Source organism: Phoca vitulina, unplaced genomic scaffold, assembly GCF_004348235.1.
Source record: "Phoca vitulina isolate PV1807 unplaced genomic scaffold, GSC_HSeal_1.0 scaffold23, whole genome shotgun sequence".
NCBI lineage: Eukaryota > Metazoa > Chordata > Mammalia > Carnivora > Phocidae > Phoca > Phoca vitulina.
In genome coordinates, this window is record NW_022589726.1 from 883861 (window position 1) to 908059 (window position 24199).

The 24199-nt window shown below is 35.5% G+C and overlaps 1 protein-coding gene across 1 annotated transcript in view; it reads left to right on the forward strand.

Moving 5' to 3' along the window:
- Window positions 1-9044: 9044 nt before the first annotated feature.
- LOC116642573 (40S ribosomal protein S17-like) overlaps window positions 9045-24199 on the forward strand; it is an 83316-nt gene continuing 68161 nt past the window's right edge. The window contains 1 exon segment of the mRNA XM_032421066.1: window positions 9045-9123. Within this exon segment, the coding sequence (XP_032276957.1) occupies window positions 9045-9123 (79 nt within the window).

A 24199-nucleotide genomic window follows, 5' to 3' on the forward strand; every position in this document is an offset into this window, starting at 1 on the left:
CACCTATATTTCAATAGTATAAAAATCAATGTAACACTAGCTTCTGTAATAGATAAAACCCCAAATCTCAGTTGTTTAACACATGGAGTTTTATTTATTTATTTATTTTTTACTCAGATAAAGGTAGTGGTAGGGATAGAAGGTGGGGTGGTATTCTGTACAAGCAGTCATTAAAGAACCCAGGTCCTCCTATCTTCAACAGGTAGCTTCTTCTAAGGTCCTGGTGGGGGGAACTTCCAGCCAACAGATGATGAAAATGAGAGATTATAATTCAGTGGGGAAAAGGAGAGGTTGTTGAACGAATGATATTAGAAAAATTGTTTATTAATATGGAAAAATGAAATTCAATCCCTACAGATTACCTAAAGCAAAATCAATTACTAAGAGAATATTAGGAGACTTTTGAATTATATCCCAGTTTCCTACCACCTGGGTCAGGAAACTGGCACAGAAATCATTTCCACTGTATTCTGTTGGTCAAGTGATCACAGAGACAAGATTCAAAAGGAAAGAGCACAGATCACTCACCTGGATGAAAGAAATGTCAAAGAATTTTGGCCCATATTTGAAAACTGCTACAAGTGTCTCCTGACATTTTGGGCTAAATTTTATCGTTTACAAGGAGGAACAGTGCTTAAATGAAGGGAGATAGAAGAAAGCAACAAAAGAGTAAAGGCAAGGGTGTAGTATACAAAAAATGCAAACCTCATACTAATGACTATCTTTATCAAAACTTTTTTTGAAACTGTTTCCATATTTTACCTTTGAGAAAGATTTGAAATATTAGTCATACATAGAAAACAGTTATTAGCAAATCAGTCTAGTATACTTTGATAGAGTAATTTTTCACTTCTGATTGCTATGTTTTGTTTTAAACAAGTCACTTTGGCAAGGGTTCCACCAGTATGCATTCATAACAATATTTTTACCATTATAAATTAAATAAACAGATAAGTTATTTTACATTTCAAACATAAAGTATATTAAACAGAGAATGTACATTTTGTTACCCTGGGCAACATCTACCCTCTGCTCAGTTATTTATTTAGGTTTGACAGCTACTTCAGATCAGAAACTTGAGGATACACATGGAAGACAAAATATAGAGGAAAACTATTTCCTTGTTTGCCATTATATGCATGCTAAAATAAGCATACAAAACATTTTTAAAAAGAACAAAACAAAAGAAAACAGCAGGCCACCCTTCGGTGAAACATTCTGAGCTGAGGAGATTGTCAATTTTATTCTTATTCACAATGTACTATAAAAATCTTAAGAATATGTATATTCTAGTGTACCTATAAAAAACAAATAATATATTTTATTTTCTGATAGAAAGGGGCATCGAAAGAGTTTTGATTGATAGTGCTGAAAGAGACTTAAGCACTATTTTTTTTTCCCCTGAGAAGTCATTGGAGTTTTATCTGTGTTATATAGGTACTATTTTTAATTAGGTTTTATCATCTATGCAATAACTCATATAATCATTTATTAGATTTATAAGTTGTCTGTTGAAAGTTTATGTGAGTTTCATAAATGATCTCCCACTTTTTTCCTGTATGTTGGAATAGTTTGTGTAAGGGTGGCATTTTTTGTTCAAATTTTGGTAAAATTTGCCAGTGATGTCGTCTGGTCATGAAATTAGTTTTGTGGGAATATTCTTTTTTTTTTTTTTTTAAAGATTTTATTTATTTATTTGACAGAGAGAGACATAGCGAGAGAGGGAACACAAGCAGGGGGAGTGGGGGAGGGAGAAGCAGGCTCCCCGCAGAGCAGGGAGCCCGATGTGGGACTCGATCCCAGGACCCTGGGATCATGACCTGAGCCGAAGGCAGTCGCTTAACCAACTGAGCCACCCAGGCGCCCTGTGGGAATATTCTTAATTACTGATTCAGATTCTTTAATAATATAAGTGTTCTGAAGTGTTTTGAAATGTTGAAGTTTTCTATGAATTTGCCCATTTCATCTCAATCTTCAAATTTATTGAAATAAAGTTGGTATAATATCCTCTCATTCCTTTTTTAATGCTTATAAAGAATAATGCCTATATGTAGCATTCATATATGATATTGAATGCCTGTGCTTTATATCTCTTTCTTTTTGATCAGCTTCACCAGATGTTTACCAATTGTCAGAGAACCACCTTCTGACAATTTTAATACCCTTAATCTTAAATTTCTCAGTCACAAAGCAGACAGGAGGGATCAGGATAAATGTCTCTTTTAAGACGCAAAGACTCAATGTGCTAAATTTGGGGTAGGTTTATCTTAGTCAAGTTCCATATTTTGTAGTTAGATGAAATTTCTTCAAGATTTTTGTCCTCAATTGTCCTCCGGACTTCTATTTTATTATATATTGTCATAGAGGGATTTTCACTGTTTTGTTTGTTTCATTTTTCCAAAGTTGGATGAATCTGCCTTTTAACTGTTTTCCAAATGCCACTCTAGAACAAAGCCTAAGCATTTTTTTTCCCACAAAGATAATTTGGATTGAGGAGCAGAATATAGTATCCATAGAATATGTGACAAAAGACAGGTACAGGTAAGTGGTTGGTATCAGGGACTTTACAAGAGGGATATCCGCACATCACCAATAGTCAGGCCGGTGGAGCATGGCAATGAACAATTTAGAGCTGTCACTATTCAGAGATCCAGATAAATAAGCTAAAACAAAACAAACAAAACAGCAGGAAGTAGCAGGGTGACAAATATTAGGGGACTAATTGCAGTCTCCAGAAGCTAGGAGTATGGGGATTGACAAGAGAGAAAAGCAGGGTTCAGGCTTGAGGGACTGGAGACGTTCTAAGACAGGCTATTTAAGGAGGAACATTGGCACAGGAGATCAGGGACAATCTCCTGTTACAGAGCCATTCCCAGAAACAAAGCAGAAGCCTAATTTCTTGATTTGGCCTGTATGATCAGAGCCAGATTGGTAGCAATGACAACTTGTTGCTGACCATCTGGCAGTGAATTAAATCCTTGCTGGCAAGGAAGAGTTTTGGGTCTAGAAGCAAGGGCAAGGTTGAGCTTAATGCCAGGAAGTCTGGCAAAAGGGAGGTAAGCCAGATCCTGATACCGTGGACACCTGGCCCCTTTCATATACATTTCTTTCACTTGTTTTTAACTATGTTTTAAATTAGGGACATTAGAACTTTCCAGTAATAGATCTTCTCTTATTATTAAGAGGAACATATTATATGTAAAATACTCTTTGTTCCTTACCAAGCATTATTAACAATAAATTAAACCTAAGGCAATTTTGATTTTTCAAAGCTTACAATGTCTACCTCACATGAAATTAACTACTAAAATGTTTATCCCAGTCATTTCAAATTGGGGGTCATAGCTTCCAAATCCAGAAACACAAATTATCTTTAAACTTGAAATATTGCTGTTACTCAAACTTCGTATTTGAAATGCTCCTTTTAAGGGAAAAAAAAAAACTGTCAAAATTTGTTAAATATTTTCAAGAAATGTCGTATTTTTCACTCTTTTACAGAGACCCTATTATTATTAAATCAGTCTGCCAAAGTGTATTTTTACTTATTTTATTGTCTATTCCCAAATTGATACAGATGTTGATGTCAGCCCTTTCTTATACAACTCTACCTTCTGAAAAATTTTGGTAGATTATTTCATAAATACTAATTTTAAAGTGTGCTCTATTTTTTTTTAATAATCTAGAATGCAAAGCAGAGTGTTTGATAGGGTGGGGGTAGTGACTAGAATATCATTTTTATTTCTATTCCTCAAAGCTCCTATTCCAAATAAGATGCTGCTTGTCTCTTTCAGTTTTTGTATGAGCCTGTTGACTTTGCAATCTGAAAGCTCTTGATCTTTAATGATCTGTAACACATCTGTATGCATAATACTGTCTTCCAAACTCCTCAACAATACAAAAACATTAGGCACGTATCATGGAGCTCTTTTAATACATTTTCCATGCAACAGTGCTTTTCCAAAATGCAGCCCATTTTTGCATAAAAAATAAGATTTTACTGCGTGAGGATAATCAGGTAGTTATGCTGAACTAATGAGCTTTTTCTCTTTCTGACAATCCTCAGATACAGTAATTGGGGAATTTAATCATTCTTTAGATCCAGGAATGATGAGTTTTCTACCTTTGGCCATCATGAAAGATTTCCTTACACTAGAATATCCTGGCCAGGCTTTGACAAACCAACACTCCAATCCATTGACTGCATTATATGAAATAATAGGCTGTCTACCTATTCATTCATATAAAATCATTCGTTAAAGCTGAGGCACTTTGCATATAATGTAAATTGTGTCTACTTGCTACTATTATTTTTATTACATAATGCCTCTGAAAAATATGTTATTTTTTTTCTTTACTATATAAAGCAAAATTTAAAAATTAAAAAAAATGATCACAGGGAAGTGATGATGTACTAGCTGGGATAGCTTGGCTTTATTTTGTTAGAGGAAATATGTTTTCTATAACTTGGAACCACATTTTAAGAATTCTATTGTCTTAATTTTTAGACATTCCATCTCTCTTTCTACTTATCTCATGTCCTGTGTTCCAGAATTCAGTCTTGATACTTCATAATCATACAAATCCCCTTTCTGCATTCTGAAAGGAATATTCAATTCAAAAAGGGAGAGGAATGGCCTGTGAAATTCATTTAGACTAATAGCATATTTATTTAGCACCAAAGGGCAACATTCTCATTATGAAAATGTTTTATTTTTTCCCCAATATGACAAACAAGCTAGTTAGAAAGTGGCAAATCTTCACCTTTGGCTATTTTTCTCTGAAGCTCTGGCCTATTTCTTACACTGCTGTGGAAATAGCCATCGCTTTCCCATTTCTTTCCCTCTCTCAATTTCACTTCTTTCCATAGTTCTCTATATTCATGATCAAACAAATGAAAGCTTGAGGGTTTCCTGTGTGTACCCAGTATCAGAAATGCAAGGAAATGACTACGTCTTAAGGTGAGCATAAGCCTTGCCTTCAAATCTATGTTTATGAGATTTAAAAATTATTTTTAAGTATTTCTAATTCTGATAGAAGCATACTTGAAAAACAAAACAAAACAAAACACACAAAACTGCTGTGCATTGTTTCTTATTCTCTCCATTGTCTGGCTTGTGTGGAGCTCCCAGAAAATAAGATTAAGCTGATAAAAAGCTTGAGAGGAGTCATGATTAACTTAAAGAGAAAAATTAACAAATGAAAACAATGGTCTGCCTGTTTAGCAACAGCCAACAAAAAAACCCAACGACCAAAAAAAGAAAAAAGGAAAAAAAGAAAGAAAAAAGTGTATCTAAAACGTGTTTTTTATAAGCTAAGTGTGCAAAAGGATAGCTTTTTAACAGCTATTGAATTCACTCTGGGACTGAAGCATTAAATCATTCTAACCCCAAATGTCAGACAATCAGGAAATCCTTACATTTTAGCTGGATCTTTAACACAGCGATCTAGGTACTCACAGGTTGCTTTCTCGTACTATAAAGTTTAATGCCCTGTATAGCACATCGTTGTAAACTGGCCAAGACTGACATGGACTTGGCAGATACTTTCTGGGGCTCCTGGTGCCAACAAGATGTCTTTGCTAGGTGAAAACAAATAAGAACCAAATTTTTTTCCAGCCTGCAGAGATAAAAGGTTCCTGGGAATTGCTGAGTGTTACATTGCTGTCCTAAAACCCTTCATTTTGTGCTCTTTTTCTGAGTTGTGTTTTTGTTGTAATTGGCTCCCTGCCTAGGAACTTGCTGTGCCCTGCTGGGTTAACCATGATGGGCAGGCGGTGTGAGGAACCACCAGTTGATCTGACAGTAGCCCAGTGGAGTTTGGGATTACCTTTACCACAAGAGGGTGGTATAAATATTTGGAAGGCAAGGTGATATTTTATCCCCTCGCTCCCTCCCCCACACCTTGCTCCTCTGTTAAACTGGTCTCTGTCTTCTCAGCCTTTCACTTCTCACCTTTCTCTACATATATATCCAAATGTCATTTTGTAAGCTTACACTGTGGTGGCACTTTATCAGCTTCAAACATGTCAAAAACAATCAATGCAACCATCTTAGGCAGGGGTATTCAACAGAAGTTAAAGTCTTTATTGACCCTCTGGCAAACATTCAGAAAATATCTCCTTAAATCCCATAGATAAGGCTATGGAATGTTTTATTAGCATTCAAGATCTATGAAATAGAATAAAAAGGGATTAGCCGAAGGTTACTATTCATTGGCAAATATGTCATTAAAAATTGTAAGAATACTGTTACTTCACTTATAAATATTTTATTGTGGAGATTTTTATTGAATCTCCACTAGATACCAAGCACTAAGGATCCAGTAGTGAACCAGAGACAAAGCCCTATTCTCACGGAACTAACAGATGAGTGGGAAAGACAAAAACTGAGTGAATTTATAATAGATACATATGTCATATAATTTTAAGTGTAAAGAAGGAATATAAATTAGGTTAAGGAGACATTCAAGAAGAGGGTGGTGCTATTTAGGCAAGGTGATTAAGTAAGGCCCATCTGAATTAAATATAGAAGTGAGTTTGTATAAATCGAATGGTATTTATCCATTCATTCAACACATTCAACAAATATTTATCAACTGCCTAGAATAATGCAAAACAAGTGTTTTATTTAGTATTTAAGCTATACTATGTACATTCTTCATGCATTAGTTGTTGCCACTCTGGCATAGCATAGAGATTAAAATCTTAGGTCTTGATATCGTATACCTATGTTTGCATCTTACTGTGGTATGATGAGTAATGGGAAATTAATTTCTCTAAGTCTCAGTTTTCTCATGTGTAAAGTAACATCTATCCCAGCGACTTGTTATATGGGTAATTGGAAAAACAAATGAGAGGCACCTAGCATAATTCTTAAAACACAACTTATAATTATTGAATATTAGTTATTAAAATTGTTAAAATCACACAGCCAGATCTTTCAAGTTAAAAATAAAATATCGATTATATAACCACGGGAGCTCTTATTTTATTAAAGCCTTCTGCTTATTTTAATGGTAACATTTTAAAAATGAATAGTTATAAAGTATGATATAAAAAAAATTATAGCAGCCATTACTTTTTTACAAATGGAAAGTTAATTATAAGGCCCATTTTCAATATGTTAGTTCAAAGTAACTCAATTGCTTTCAGAATTCTCTCTATATTCCTTTTTCTCCAGGTGATCTATGTTTAAGATCAAGGCAGAATGTTATAGATCACCCTGCTATAAGGAAAGAGAAATATCTATGCATTCTGCCAGTTTTTGGTCACCAAGGTCTTCAAACAGTCCTTCTTGTCTCAACGTTAGATCCTCTTGACACTTTTGACCCCATCTTTGGCTAGATAGAAGCCTTCATCTGCTTTCCTTGCACTACCTAGGACTCTGAAGCCGCTATCAGCTCCTGACCTCATGTTGGACAGAACACGTATAAAAGGTTTACATTCTTTTCTGTATTACATGCGCAAAAGAGAGACCACATCCATACCAGGGATTCTCCTGTACTCTCAGGCTTTTAATATTGAGTACTTCTGGCCCTATGCAGAGTTTTGGCCTCTAGGTGGGGCAGGTGTGATGACTCTTTCCCAAACAACTATCTCTAAATCATTCCTATCCTAAAATCACTTTCAGCTTAGACCAATGGTTCTCAAGCATGCATTAGAATCACCTGGAGGGCTTATTTAACCGTAGATTGCAGAGTTCTACCCCTGGAGTTTCTGATTCAGGAGGTCCCAATGGAGCCTGATGACTTGCATTTCTAATAAGTTTCCAGGTGATGTTGATGTTGCTGTTCCAGGACTGTATTTGGGAAACTACTGACCCAGATATCTGAATCCTTATTTCCTTTTGGGCTGGAAGATCATCATGTTAAATTTTCCATTCTTTATGTTTCATAATATAAACTGTATTTCTCAGTCTTTCAAAGTTTACCCTCAACATTTAAAGCTGAACTTTTGGAATTCTAGAAAAACCTTTTCTCTCTCACTGACATCCAGTTCTTACAAATCCAAAGTACTTTGTCTTTCAGGACAATGGTTTTCTCTTTTTTTTTCCTTACTATATTTTGTATCTATTCCAAACTAAGATTAATGAAATGAAATACCAGGAGGAAGACCAGATTTTTTTTCTAATTTCAAATGTACTTTTCAATTTGGAAAAAACAATGCATCCGCATATATTTAAAAAGTATCTACTGTTTAAGTATTCTCTATTTTAGCCTTCTGATTGCTAAATATGATTGAGTCACATAACAGCCTTCCAAACTCTGGAGGTATCATACTGTTACACAATTATGTTCTGTTAAATAATGCTTATGCAGATTACAAGTACTTAGCTAAGTTAATATGAGCAACCGTTTACAATCTGTTATATTTTGCTTATGGTAATTTTTAAGAGATTACGTTGGATGCACAAGTAAGCTAGCTGAACCTGCTAAATGAAAGTGCATGCACTTAATCCTTTTTCTCTTAGTGCATTTAAATTAGACCATAAGAATTGCTTTTTTAAAAGCATATCCCTAAGAGTTGAAATGAACACTTTGGCCACTAAGGAGAGTATGAATTGTAAATGCACACATACATATATACATACACAAATATACATATGTAAACACCCACATACTTTGGTAAACTGTGATGAGACAAAACCAGATATAGCACTTATACACAAGAGCTGGATAATGTAATCTGAATAAAACAATGTATCATTCACTTTCAATTTTTCTAGCTTTAAGCTGACTAGAGGATGGATACACTTGTTCTAAATTTTTAATCATCCTTTTTGAGTACCCTCAAATTAACTGTGATTTAATTATAAGGTCTCTATTTCGATTGTTTGGATTAGGCATGAAATTTGGGGTGTTAGTTGTGTGTATGTGTTTGTTTGATTGGTTGTTTTGCAGACAGACTCACTATATCATAAATCCATGGTGTGTGGTTCCTACATGGGTATGTCCCTCGATCTACAATGGCCCTGGGTTTTAGTATGGCATTTACACTTACATGGTATATGAACACAGTTAACATACTTTAATATTTGAAACTGACTATGGTAGTGGAATATGAAGCTAAAAAGGCCCATATATTTTCTGAGGAAGACATTATGAAAGCTGTCCTTGGTTTAGCAGGTGAGGTTGCTACTTTCAGAGTACGCCTTTGTATTTGGAGCTCTATCTCTGTCTATTACCCTCTGTAATATAGATCTACAGATATTTTTTCCCCCCAAAATGATATCGGCCTATCTCAGATTCCTCCCTGCCAGCTGTTTGTTCCTATTTCTGTTTATTTCAAGCAATCAACAACTCTTTTACATTTCTACTGGCTGAGTTTCTGTGGTCCAGTCTTTCTTTTGGCTGGAAAATATCCTAGCTTCATTTGACAGCAGGTCTAGCAAGTATGGTTGTAATACCAACTGATGCATTCTGGTCCAGGATTTTGATAATTTCAACTCCATTTTGCTAATTGAAGACAACATTAACACAGTGCTTGCCAATAAATCGTGTCCGAGTACTGAATAAAGGGAGTGACAGTGTTCAAGGACACTAAGCTCTGTGCATGCATTATTATTCTTAGACTCCATGTTAATCTTCATTGCCTCCCATGGGTACCATTATACTGGAGAGCTATTATTTTGCTTGCCCAAAAAACACTTCCCTTTCATTTGGTAAAAGCACCTTACCTTTCTTTTGGAAGATAAGTCTTTCCTCAATCTTAATCCATGCGATTTGACAGAGGCTGATTCAACCTTGAACATTAGCAATACATGCCACCCAGCTGTGATCATTTAAGGCACTTCAGTTTCCTCACTAAACTCATTACTTTGGCTGGAACAGGGAGGCCATTACGTGTGGATTTTACTGTCAATAGAAAAAGGAAGTATTTTGTTTATTTATTTTTAAGAAGGTGTCTAAAGTGATAAAATATCATCTTGATGTCACTGGTTATCACTTGGCACTACTCGTGGCTGAGTGCAGCTGCTCAAATAAAGTCAACAAAGATAAAAGCAAAGCAGTGATGAAGCATTACCTTTACCGAACGCTTTCTGAATACCTCACTTGAACATCTATATCAACCCATATCTAAAGCCGTTTCTACTCTTAGACTTCTCTTTACGCCAGCCAAACACTCTGTTTTTTGCTTGCATCAACCTGAATTGGGTTCTACCACCCAGAACTAAACCATATTATAAAGCTCATTGATTAACAGTATCCCTAATTCTGAACACTGGCATCAATAACAAAAACATTATAGAATCACAAAATTTAGGACAAAGCCAATGATTTATCTTATGATAAATTAGTAAACACTCTGCTTCATTAGCATTAACACCTAACATTTCATCTGTAGGGCTACCAAGAAGCCATTTGATGGCATATGCATGTGCACTCAAATATGAGAGTTGTTTTTTCTTTCCTACTTTCTTTTCATTTTTGGTTCTCTCCTTCGTTTGATATCCAAGTATCGCAAGGCTGCTTTGGCTTTACAATATATAGTAATATATCCTCTTTAATTAAGCCAACCTCTTTAATAGGGAGGTGGTATATAAGACACTGTAGTGGAGAATGATGATGAGCTATGGAGGGAACAGATTACAGTGACAGCTCTGAGGCCTGTAGGTCAGGAGAGAGTTGCTGCCAGTGTAGGATTTGTCCAGCAACTCCTTTGTTTTCAGGATGATTGTCATTTCACTGTATTACATTGAACCTTTAAACAATCCATAATTTATTACATGTCTTCTCAAATGTGTGCTTCCAGGGCAGAGTAAGCAATGTGGAGACTTTCCCAAACAACTTTATCAAGGTCTTCTATGTATGCTTGTGAATCCCAAGAGAAGAGTTTCCTTTAGTGTCCAAATTCCAGATCCCAGGCTTTTGTTTCATAACCCATCAGTGTGGAAGATGAGGACTGGAAAGAGTTATTTTTATATTAATAACTTGGACTTCATTAATGCACTCAGAAACTAATACTTTTGCTGACTATAATATTTCCCCAATATGTAGAGAGAGTTTTTAAGATCTGAGAGTCCTCTGAATTATGATAAATATAATTCTAACTCTGGCTCCTGGGCTTACTATTTGGGAGTCCTTGGGATTTAGGTTCCTCTCACGTAAACTAGAATAATCTTAATATACTATTTGATTGGGTGGTAGTCATTATTAAATTAGACAATGCGGATTAGTCTGCAAAATGTGATTTATTAGTATTAGTGTGAGCATTATAGTCCAATGCAAAAATAATCATCAAAAATGAGTCCAATTCTTCGGCAAAATTTTTTTTAGTTATAATTTCAAAGATGTGTGATTCATTAAAAAAATATTTTCTGACTCATACATGTTATATCATGAAGTTATTTGCCTGAGGTTACCACTTGATTTATATGTTCTATTTGACCTCTTCCCTCTTTTTCCTATGTGAATACATCACAAGCAAATTACTGGCCATATGTTTCTACTTGTACTCAGTGCCCAGGGTGTGCACATACATAAAATGGTTCCCATGAGGGAAGAAAAATAAAGACCCTTGAGATGAATGAATCTCCTAGAGCAAAGGAAAGATGCTCTTCTCTGGAATTCAACATAGTCATGGAATCAGAGCATACAAGAAATGATCTATCAGTACAGCCTCAAGGTCACAATTTCCAATTCAGAGAATCACCTAAGGGAGAGTTTCAGAATTAGTAAGTGCTTCTGGGACTGCAGCTGAAAGCAGTGCAGGAAGAAACACCATTTATAAAAGTGAAGAAGCTACAGTGAATACTAATTTTTTTTCTCCTTTCTGGGCAAATGACAGAATAGGCTACCACAGAAAATGGGAAGTGATAGTAATTATGACTTATGGGAGGTGTTTAAAATCATTATTGTTGGTGATGATGATAAACAGAGTTGTTTGAGCAGGAGGGATAGTTTAACAAAAGAAAAATTCTAAAAGAACATAAAAGAAAGAGATCCAAGACAATAGAGTTCTTTTCTTAAAGAAAAACTGGAAGGAGAAAAATTAATGAGACCTAGGTGAGATAAAAGATTAAAATTTTAGTATTCAGGAGTTTGGAAGACCAGTCAACTTTAATAAAAACATATTTAAGTACTCTCACTAGAACAAACATTTCTATCTATTTGGAACATAATTTTGTTTATAAATAAATAACATTAAACTAATAATAATGCTATTAATGATATGTTACCTTTATATACAGGTTCTGTTTTTTTTTAAATGAACTCTTAATGCCATGATATTAGTCAGTCTAAGAGAGAACAAGAGGCTTGTCAAGACCACAAAGCAAATGGGTTAGAACTGGGACAAGAATTTATATCTTCTAAATGCTCAATCAAAGCTTCTCCTATTACATTACATCTGCTCAAATAGGTTTTTACCAATTTCATAAACATTTAGTATAGAGACTTCCATCTCGGTAGGCCTTATTGGTACATGTAGTTCTATCAATTTCCTAAATTCAGGGTATATTCCACGAAAACCAACTAGTAATTATGTTGGTTATTATTTGTCTCCTTAGGGATAAACTGATACCGAAAGTGTTCTAAGAATACTTTCTTATTATTCTTACTTAGCAATGCAAAAATTTATAAAATTAGAAATAGTATGGCTTAATTTATGGTAAGAGTGTGTGATATACCTGGGATATTAGAATGCTGTTTCGTTCAGTCAAAACAGTCAGCTGTGGATCCTTGGTTTGATAAGTTTCACTGCATCTTGAGTGCAAAGCAAGAATTGCCATGTTACTTTGAGACAGACTTAGAAGAAAAGTTGCAAGAGTGTGATCAGATAGAAAACTTTGAGATGGATAGTTGAAATTAGTCTACAAGATTGGGGATATGCAGGGAATGCCATATTTTAAAACTAACAGTTACCTCCACACTAGTTATAATTGCCAGCTTTTATGTACTAAAATTGCCACTTTGTCCTGAAAGTGGCTAACTTAAAAAAAATCTCCATTAAGCTTATTGATAGAATTTTATTGTCTAGCTGAGTGGTAGTATAATGTTTCTCTTCTTTTCTAATTGTTCAACTTAGGGAACTTAGAATACAATTATCCTTCACTGTTGTGACACTCTTCAGTTTATCAACAAATACACTAAAATAGTGTTCTCCATAATTATTTCATATGTATCTTAACTTCTTATTAATTTTTTACTGCTATGTATTCTTCTTCTTCAAATGCATTATTGTACTATTCTTTCCATTAAAACTCATCTCTTTCTCATCTGAATAATTTCCCCAGCTGTCCAGATCCATCTGTATTTTTGATCAAGCTGATTTATTATCTCTAGCTTCTAGCATTTTATTATTACAGATTTGGATGTACGCTTGTTTACATTTCCCACTGACTGCTTAATGAATATGTTGAATAATACCAATGCACATTCTGATCCCCGGGGACCTTCCTTGATACTTCTATCCTTCAATGGGGCATAAAATAAGTGAAATTTTCTATTTGTTGAGCTAATTTGTATATTCTTATTGTACCATTATTTGCATGCAATAAAACCTTAAGTAATGAAACCCTCAATTAACTAGATTTTTTTCAATTTAACTTTTAGAATAAAGAAGAAATTAATGGCAAAACAGTAACTAGCCGGTATTTTTACAAAACCACGACTTTGCAGAGTCCTAGCTCAATTTTGCTTTAGTTCAGTTTCTTCTATCTTCCACAGCTACAGTGAGAATATTTTAAATAATTAAGACTTGGGTACAGCAATATCCTCAGGCAATTTATTAGGAAAATATGCCACAGACCCTACAATAAACTGAAGAGAATTGGAGCTGCTGACTTCATGTGGAAGATGCTATTTCAGATAACATCCCATCCCCCACCTCCAAGTATATACACAAATATACCCAGAGAGAATAATCAATAAATCTTTCAGACAAACAAAAAAATTATGGAGACCCAGATCCCCCACTCTTTATGATCAGATAAGGTGAGTTTTCTTGCTTAACTTAAAACAAGCTGACTAATCTCTGATTCATAAATTTCAGTTATCAAATAAATTTTTGTTACACATTTCTGCTGGTATATCATAATACACCTGGGCACACAGTCCCTTTCATCTTACATTTTATTTTATTTTTTTTAAAGATTTATTTATTTATTTGAGAGAGAGAGAATGAGAGAGAGTACACGAGAGGGGGGAGGGTCAGAGGGAGAAGCAGGCTCCCCGCTGAGCAGGGAGCCCGACGTGGGACTCGATCCCGGGACTCCGGGATCATGACCTGAGCCGAAGGCAGTTGCTTAACCAACTGAGCCACCCAGGCGCCCCTCATCTTACATTTTAAAAAGTTCTACCTCAATCAAATCCATGAGAGTACGGCTGTGTATAATTCTAAAGCTATCCTTTCTTCAGAATAAAGGACCTAGCTAAAAATGAGTCTTTTGACATTGTGATGATCAGGCTCAGTATTACACTGGGGTCTTCCCTTCTTCCTTTGGTATAGTGGTTGCTGCTTCCTATGTACCACTATGTACCACTGCTCCCTATGTACCACTTTACCTCCCTAAGTAAACATCAAGGTAGTGCCTCTACTTTGTAGTCTCTGATCTTGGGCCTTCATCTCTACTGCCTATTTCCATACAAGTTTTAGATCCTAGCTATGATTGAGAACTTGGTTAATCAGATTCTCAAGGAACTTTAGCAAGCAGGACTTGTTGGAAATGATCATAGAGTAAGTCCAGGGTAAGACAGACAGATATCTAAAACCCAAAATGAAACACTAAGTGTGATTTTCATTGTAATAAGCATATACATGAGGTGGTAATGATGATGATTTCCTAAATGGAGAAAACAGCATGAAAAATAAAAGGAAATGAATACATGTTGGCCAACTTATACGGAATTAAAAGTTAGAATAAAAAAGGGGGAGATCTGGGGCGCCTGGGTGGCTCAGTCGTTGAGCGTCTGCCTTTGGCTCAGGTCATGATCCCGGGGTCCTGGGATTGAGCCCCCCATCGGGCTCCCTGCTCAGCGGGAAGCCTGCTTCTCCCTCTCCCACTCCCCCTGCTTGTGTTCCCTCTCTCGCTGTGTCTCTCTCTGTCAAATAAATAAATAAAATCTTAAAAAAAAAAAAAAGGGGGGAGATGTTAAAATGATACCTAAAATTTCAATTATAGCATACCAGCTCTACTATGGATTATCTTGGTTAAATCATATAACAGAATCAGTTCCCTGTTACATCATTTAAAAAATGGCAATTATAAATCTTAATTGTTCCTAGGGTTTAAATGCAAAAGTAGATATAAAGCCACTATCAAAGTGGCTTGTTCATAATAGATAAGTTGCCCATAAATTTTAGCTACATACTCCTTCCTGTTGCAGGGCAATCCTTAGGGGCTATTTCTCCAAATATTTAATTAAATTAAAGCATGATATGAGGAAAGCATGATGAGTGAACAGAGTGACATATTCCAAAGAACTAGAAACACAATGGTTAAGTCTAAAATCACCAGAGAGAAAATTTATAGTATGCTAATTCACTGAACCTTGTATTAGTATAGTAGAAACACGGTAACAGATATCTAACAAAATCATTTTTGCCAGGCATGGTATAACACTGGCCAATATAGGTTGTTATGGGGTTACCTTACTTTTAGTTTATTTAAGAAACAGCTTTCTTTCTTTTCTTTTCTTTCTTCCTTCCTTCCTTCCTTCCTTCCTTCCTTTCTTTCTTTCTCTTTCTTTCTATTTTAAGTTCTTTGAAATGTTGAGGTCTCTTAAAATTGTCATAGGCCAAGCAGTGGAAGGTTGCTTGGGCTTGGGGAACCCTGACTGTTATTTCTAGTGCCGTGACTGGACAACCATAGCCACTCCATTTTCAAATCAACAGGGTATTTCTTGAGAAGAAAATACGGTTTCTCATTGTTACCTACAAATATTCTGTGCATTCTTTGGAAAGTTAAAGAGAGAGAAAAAAATCAAGTCTGCAGACCATAAATAAGTAGTATGGAAAAATATCTTGGAGACAAAAGTAAAGAACTTTTTAGAGGAATTATACATCATTGTATCACCAATACTTTTGATATCATAGGGGATGTTATTCTGAGGCAGAATACAGAGACTGACAACTCTGAAACTCAAAAGAGCCAGACTCTAAATGGAAAGATTTTTAGTAATATCTTTTTCAAATTATTTCTCAAAAAAATTCTCTCTTACATTTTCTTTTTCAATATATATACAAATGATATATAAAATAGAAATCTAAATCGAGGGGCGCCTGGGTGGCTCAGTCATTAAGCGTCTGCCTTAGGCTCACATCATGATCCCAGGGTCCAGGGATCAAGCCCCGCATCAGGCTCCCTGCCCTGTGGGAAGCCTGCTTCTCCCTCTCCCACTCCCCCTGCTTGTGTTCCCTCTCTCGCTGTGTCTCTTTCTGTCAAATAAATAAAATCTTAAAAAAAAAAAAAAAAGAAAGAAATCCAAATCGAGTGAAAAAGATATTTTTCCAGGGGCCCTGGGTTGGCTCAGTCCGTTAGGCATCCAACTCTTGGTTCCAGCTCAGTTCATGATTTCAGGGTCCTGGGATCGAGCCTTGTGTGGGCTCCACGCTCAGTGCAGAGTCTGCTTGAGATTCTTTCCCCTCCCCCTCTGCTCCTCCCCACCCACGCTCTCTCTCTCAAATAAATAAATAAAATCTTTAAAAAAATATATTTTTCTATAAGGACAAAATTTTAAAAGTTTTAATTGGCAGTGTTCTTTTATTGTTCTTTTTTGATGGTAATTAACATAATAGTGTATCATACAATTGACTATGTCTTAGATTTAATGATATATACTGGCTGCTCAGATGTTACAAAATAGTGACCTAAAATGTATCCTAAAATGAACATATTTATATAGGAAACATCAGAGTGATTCCTCACTAGTTTAGGTATAGCAGTCAATAGAAACACCACTGTGAATGCAACAAAGTTACAAGTTTTACATTTTTTGACATGATAGCTAGGAGAAAGAACAGAGAACACATTAAAAAAAATTAGGAGGAAATGTAAAGGGGCTCATCTCTTTACATTGGGATTTAGATTACTTAGATTACTCATAGAAGAGTAATTGTGGGATTATCCAAATCCATTTTCTTATGTACTTTTGATATTTTATTGCCATATCCCATACAGTGGTCTACTCTGTGGAAAGCATGACAGGTTTAGGCCTATTTGTACAAATAAAAATGTGCAAGGTACTCTTTTTGTGGTCTGGGGAAATGCAAAGTTACCTCAAAGATGAGGATATTTTTATTTAAAAAAACACAATGTAGTAATCTCACTTTTAAAACTTTTAAAGTAATATAAAATAAGCCAGGCAAAGACAAAGCTGAAAAAAATCAGAAGAAAATGATTTATATGGCCAAGCATATAGATTAAATGAAAATACAGAGATACTTAAGTCCAAATTTTCTCAATTGTGGCCTCCATTTTGCACCTGCAGTGTGTGGGCACAATTCAAACAAGATAACATCTGGCATAGTGTAAATGCAGTAATCAACAATTGCAGAAGCATTTAAATTGTGGCTGCACTTATGGGAAAGAGAGAAAAGGCAATTAGGAAGATGTGAGTCTAAGATAGGTTTAAACTCACAATTTCCACAGAACTCATTCTTCAGACGAAAGAGCAGAAGCAAGGCTGTACAGGATCTCAGAGGGAACATGAGGTCACAAGCTCAAGTAGTTCAGTCATGGAGTGATGGAGGGAGGGTGGGCTTTGGAGATAATTAGATCTGGTTCCTCATTCCGGCATCAGCACTTCCTAGGCTTAGGGAGTTGAAACAATTACTTAAACTCTGCATCACGTGTCTCTCATTCATAAAATGAAAATAATAGAATAGAAAGAGTGTGGGTTTATAGTAAGAATTATAATAGAATGCTGTAAAGTAGGAAGCATCATGAATGGTAGTTTCCATTCTCACCCTTCTTTTCACTTTATCATTTCTGTCCCTGTATTTTGTATATAATAATGATAACTTTTATGTATTTAACTTGACTAAGTATGCTTCAGTTTGACTTATAAATTTACCTACTTCATACCCTGAATAATTGCAAATCATTTATTCATTCTAAACCATGTATCAATAGCCTCTTATGTACAAATTAATATGCTAGGTGCTGGAATTGCAGTTGTGAGCATGAAGAGACAAGGACTCTTGTTTCATATAATCTACCGAATGAGACAGACATTAATCAGATGTACATAAAAAATAAAGTCACATTACAAATGTGATAATCATCATGAATAAAGGATATTCCTTGTAACACGAAAGGGTGCAGAAAGAAAGTCAGGAAAATATTTAGTAAACTGAAGGAGGAAGAGAAAATACCTAAGCAAAAAGCAAGTGAAGAACATGCAGGCAACAACAACAAAACAACAACATGAGAAAGGCATTTTTGGCAAAAAGAAGCACTATATATGAAATCAAGAGAATATGTTTGGTATTAAACTGATGATATGAATGAAATCTTAAAGACCCAAAAAACATACAGAGGTCTTTATCAGGTTATGTGGAAAGAATAGTAGGGTTCTCTACATAGGGTTGAAGTCATGAGTAATGTTCAAAAATGTGTTTGCAATTTTATAACAATGAAAATATTCCTTAAAATTGGCAAATTGTGCCAATAATGGACATTTTGAGGGCAATCAGATAAATTTAATTCACAATGACATCTCCAAGGTCTAAATTTGGGAGAGATATAAAACAAAGCAGGAGTGGGAGCACTAGAGTTTGGCATGACAGATGTTCACACATACAGTCTTCCTCCTCCTGATCATTCCTACTTTTCCTTGTATTTAGAGAATAGGAAAAAAAGAAACATTTCATTTCTAAGCTGGATTGAACTATCATTTTTGAGGGAGTGTGCACAAATATAGTAGTACAGTTTATATATGTATGTGTGTATGTTTATGTATGTGTGTTTATAAAATACTGATGTAAGAGAAATACAGCTGTTAAGAAGCTGTCCAAAATCTGAGCTAGAGAATTTTACAAAGCTGTGATCACCAAGACAGCATGGTACTGGCACAAAAACAGACATACAGACCAATGGAACAGAATAGAGAGCCCAGATATGGACCCTCACCTCTATGGTCAAATAATCTTTGACAAAGCAGGAAAAAACATGCAATGGAAAAAAGACAGTCTCTTCAATAAATGGTGCTGGGAAAATTGGACAGCCACATGCAGAAGAATGAAACTCGACCATTCTCTAACACCATTCACAAAGATAAACTCAAAGTGGATGAAAGACCTCAATGTGAGACAGGAATCCATCCAAATCCTAGAGGAGAACATAGGCAGTAACCTCTTTGACATCGGCCACAGCAACTTCTTTCAAGATACATCTCCAAAAGCTAGTGAAACAAAAGCAAAAATGAACTTTTGGGACTTCATCAAGATAAAAAGCTTCTGCACAGCAAAGGAAACAGTCAACAAAACAAAGAGGCAACCCACAGAATGGGAGAAGATATTTGCAAAGGACACTACAGATAAAGGGCTGGTATCCAAGATCTATACAGAACTTCTCAAACTCAACATCCAAAAAACAAATAATCAAGTCAGAAAGTGGGCAGAAGATATGAACAGACACTTCTCTGAAGAAGACATACAAATGGCTAACAGACACATGAAAAAATGTTCATCATCATTAGCCATCAGGGAAATTCACATCAGAACCACACTGAGATACCACCTTACACCAGTTAGAATGGCAAAAATGGACAGGGAAAGAAACAGCAAATGTTGGAGAGGTTGTGGAGAAAGGGGAACCCTCTTACACTGTTGGTGAGAATGCAAGTTGGTACAGCCACTTTGGAAAACAGTGGGGAGGTTCCTCAAAATTTTAAAAATAGAGCTACCCTATGACCCAGCAATTGCACTCCTGGGTATTTACCCCAAAGACACAGATGTAGTGAAAAGAAGGGCCATATGCACCCCAATGTTCATAGCAGCAATGTCCGCAATAGCCAAACTGTGGAAAGAGCCGAGATGCCCTTCAACAGATGAATGGATAAAGAAGATGTGGTCCATATATACAATGGAATATTACTCAGCCATCAGAAAAGACAAATACCCAACTTTTACATCAACATGGATGGGACTGGAGGAGATTATGCTAAGTGAAATAAGTCAAGCAGAGAAAGTCAATTATCATATGGTTTCACTTATTTGTGGAACATAAGGAATAACATGGAGGACATTAGGAGAAGGAAGGGAAAAATGGGCGGGGGGAATTGGAGGGAGAGATGAACCATGAGAGACTATGGACCTGAGAAACAAACAGGGTTTTAGAGGGGAGGGGGGAGGGGGGATTGGTTAGCCCGGTGATGGGTATTAAGGAGGGCACGTACTGCATGGAGCACACTGGGTGTTATACGAAAACAATGGATCGTGGATCACTACATCAAAAACTAATGATGTATTGTATGGTGACTAACATAACATAATAAAATTAAAAAAAAAAAAAGAAATGGTAAATTATTTTTTCCAGTTTTCTTCTTTGTACCAATTCACAGAAGTCAAAATAGAAGACACGTTTACCCAGAAAGAGATCAGGTAACTGATATACCAAAGGTCATGTCAGAGCACTTACCAGTATAAGCTAAACCCTCAAAACACAAACCCTAAAAATTCAACCAGTGAGAACCATGTACATAGTCATTATGTTTATGTGAAGTTACAACAAACAAATAGAATAGGAAGGCTAAATCAACAGATCCAAAGTACAGAACACGGCTAAGCATTTGTAATACTTCAAAAACTTTATCTTTAAAATAATAATCCTATTTATATATAATTATCTCATCATCCAGATCTATATAATTTTAACAAATAAGCATAAGAGGATGAGATCTAGCAGCAAAGTATTATAATTAAAAATACCCTAATGATGAAAATGCAATATCCTTATAATACCAATAATATCAAAGAATATAGAGTTTTAGTCTGAGATTATTACTGCAGGAATCTAAGCCCCAGAAAAGACGTACTCCCCCCCAAAGATAGGTGTTTGTTTGTGAAAAATAGAAAAGAAGCAGTGTGCAAAAGAGAGAGAATATACAAATATATAAAATTGTCCAAATGAAACTTACCTGCTTCACACTGACTAATCCATAAATGTTTACATTTGCAATAGTTGCCAAGATATGATTAAAGTCTTGATTCTTGGGATATCCAAGATGGTGCAGAAAAGGGTATTCTGTTCTCCCCTTCCTGTTGCAGTGACAACAGGCTATTTCAATATGGCTCATTTTTTGGAAGTAGTTGTAATAAAAACCATAAAAATTAGTAGTTTGCCTTATATTTTAATCCTAAAAATTAATTAGCTGACCATGCACATTTTATGACAAACTACCATTTAGATACAAATATTTTATATTTCTTCCAAACTGTATAAAAATAATAATAAAAAATTATTAACTGAAACTGCTAAAATAGCTTTACTTTAAAATTCTTAGATGTATATTCTTCCAAACTGTCATTAAAACCTCGATGATTTTTTACATGTATAAAATATTTCTTTTTATTCTTTAATATTACTGCATTCTTTTTTTTTTTTTAAGATTTTATTTATTTATTTGAGAGAAAGAGTGAGTGAGAGAGAGCAAGCATGATGTGAGGGGAGGGAGATAGAGCAAGAGAAGGGACCGGGAAAAGCAGTCTTCATCCCAGGACCCCTGAGATCATGACCTGAGACCAAGGAAGATGCTAAACTGACTGAGCCACCCAGGCACCCCATATTACTGCATTCTTAATGAACTGTAGACCTTAAACTCTGTCTCTTTTGAGGTTTTTGTCAATTTTTCCCACTAAAGTGAATTTATTTTGACTGAATTTCTCGTGATAATATATATTGCTGAGTAAGGAACAGGCGGGGCTAAGTAGAGAGAGATAGGTAGGGGGCTACAGGATCAGACTCACAAAAATCACAAAAAAGTGGAGGTGTAAAGAAACTGAGATAAGGGAACAAACCAGACTACCCTGCCCTAGGTGTCAGAGGTGGGGTCCTGTTATAACACATGCTTGTGACCAACAAAAATTAAAAAGGAACTAAGCCATTAAAGGTGTTATCACTAATCCTTACTCAATGGGGCTATCACTAGAGATGTTAAAAGGATTTAAATTCCTTGGTTAGCTTTCCGTGGCTAACCAGGAAACTTAAAAGCCCTCAGTGGCAACTCTGTCTGGACCCCTTTCACTCCTGAGAGCTTTTTCTGTATCCTCATTTAATAAAACTCTAGCGCTTTACACACTCTCCTTTGTCCACAAGATTCATTCTTTGACTCCGTGAGACAAGAACCTCGCTCTCCCACTTCATTGGTTTTAAATAACATTTCTGCCTCCTATGCTGAGGGTCAGTTTGGGGTTGATATTTTCATTCATTTGCAAAATATTGACTTGATATGCTTATCTTTAAAACAAATTTAGATGAATGGGTACAATATCAATATTGGGGGATGCCTTCTTCAATCAGCTGCTTGCCTTGTCTAGACAATGTATTATGACATTTCAGTCTGGCCAGTGACCTGTCTAAAACCAGAGCAGCTGTTTAATCATTCATAGTTACCTTCCATGAACTGGCCACTGTCACCATTCCTTTAATAGTTCTGGAACATGTGATACTTAGTAAGGTGACAGGACTTTATTACAAGTAGACTGTTGTGCGATAAGGAATACTAGTCAGGTTCTATAACATCAACATAGGAAATGTTTGAATGTATGAGCAAGAGGGCCTATGTGTGTTTCCATAGGCTCCCATTTAAAATTCTTAGCAGTTGTTTGAGAGAAATTATTAGACTCATTTTACAGATGTGAAAACTGAAGTTGAGAGGTTGAGAAAATCACAAAGACAAGCCAATAGTTACGTGCTCCCATTGGTCTGATTCTAGGTGGAACTCAAAGGTAATGGGAAGATGTAAAGTCTCTTAAATAAATCGTGGGAAGAGAGAACAACAACAACAAAAAGCGTCTTCACATTTCTGGGTAGTAAAATCAATGACTTCTCAACTTGTTCCCAGTATTTTAGTAAAAGATTTACTCATGATTCTCAAGCAATTTCAATGAAAGCCTAACTGGTTCAAAAATTTTTATCTCAGCGCTAAATAACAAAAGTCCTAAAAAGTAATTTTGGAGTCACATTGATATAGTAATGGCATCATTATGTTTACAGGCTGATAGGGTCTGAAACTAGATATTTTTATGGATAGCAATACTTTTCACCAATCACATGAAACTAATCATCAGTTGTTAAGTTTACCTGAAAACTCATCCAGACATCTGCCATGTAAAAAGGAAAAAGGCACAAATCAAGGGAAAATTGGGGATGACTTAGTAACAGACTTATCTTTGCATTGTCTAATATAGTTGAGTTACACCTTCACCATACTTCTCAGCAATATAGCTTTTTGAAGTGAATTTCCTCTCTGGCCAAGAAGAAATAAATGAGTTGAGGAATAAAGGAAAAATGAGGCACAGGAAATAAATGAAAACTTTCTCATATATCCTCCATCTACCAGGTACAGCATAGTTACTTACGTAGTTAACTATTCTCTGAATCCTTAAAGCCATGGCAAGATTTATTGTTGAATACTGAAGATGAAATAATACTTGACGTTACACAAAATATCATATATCGCAGGTATCAAATTACTGTCATTTAAATAAATTGTAAATCAGCCTTCTTGTTCCTCAGACAGAGATTTAGCTGCTGTAAATCACTAGGATCTTCCTGCTTTTCCACCGAACCATTATTGTCTTTTATATTCTAACAATTATCATGTGACTCCTCTTCAAAATAATAACAGGGAATCACTACTGCAGAGAAAATCCTTTGGGGATTTCTCACAGGCAAAGTATTTCTATTTTTCCTTTCTAAGGCCACATAATGATTCCTCATAGCACAAGCCAGCGAACGTTTCCTTAAATGGCTAGGTAGTGAATATTTTAGGATTTTGCCAGCCATAGGGGCTGTCACAACTATGAAACCCTACCATTGTAGCTGGAATGCAGCTACAAACAATAACTAAACAAATGGTGTGGCTGGAATCCAGTAAAATTTTATTTACAAAAACAGGACAGAATTTACCTATTGATTCTAGTTTGCTGACTTCTGTCATGTAGAATAGCTTCATCATACCTTCCACTCGGCCAGAGTACCCCACTGAAAGTTTTTTTCACTATTTCCAAATTTGATGACTGCCAATAATTTGCCTT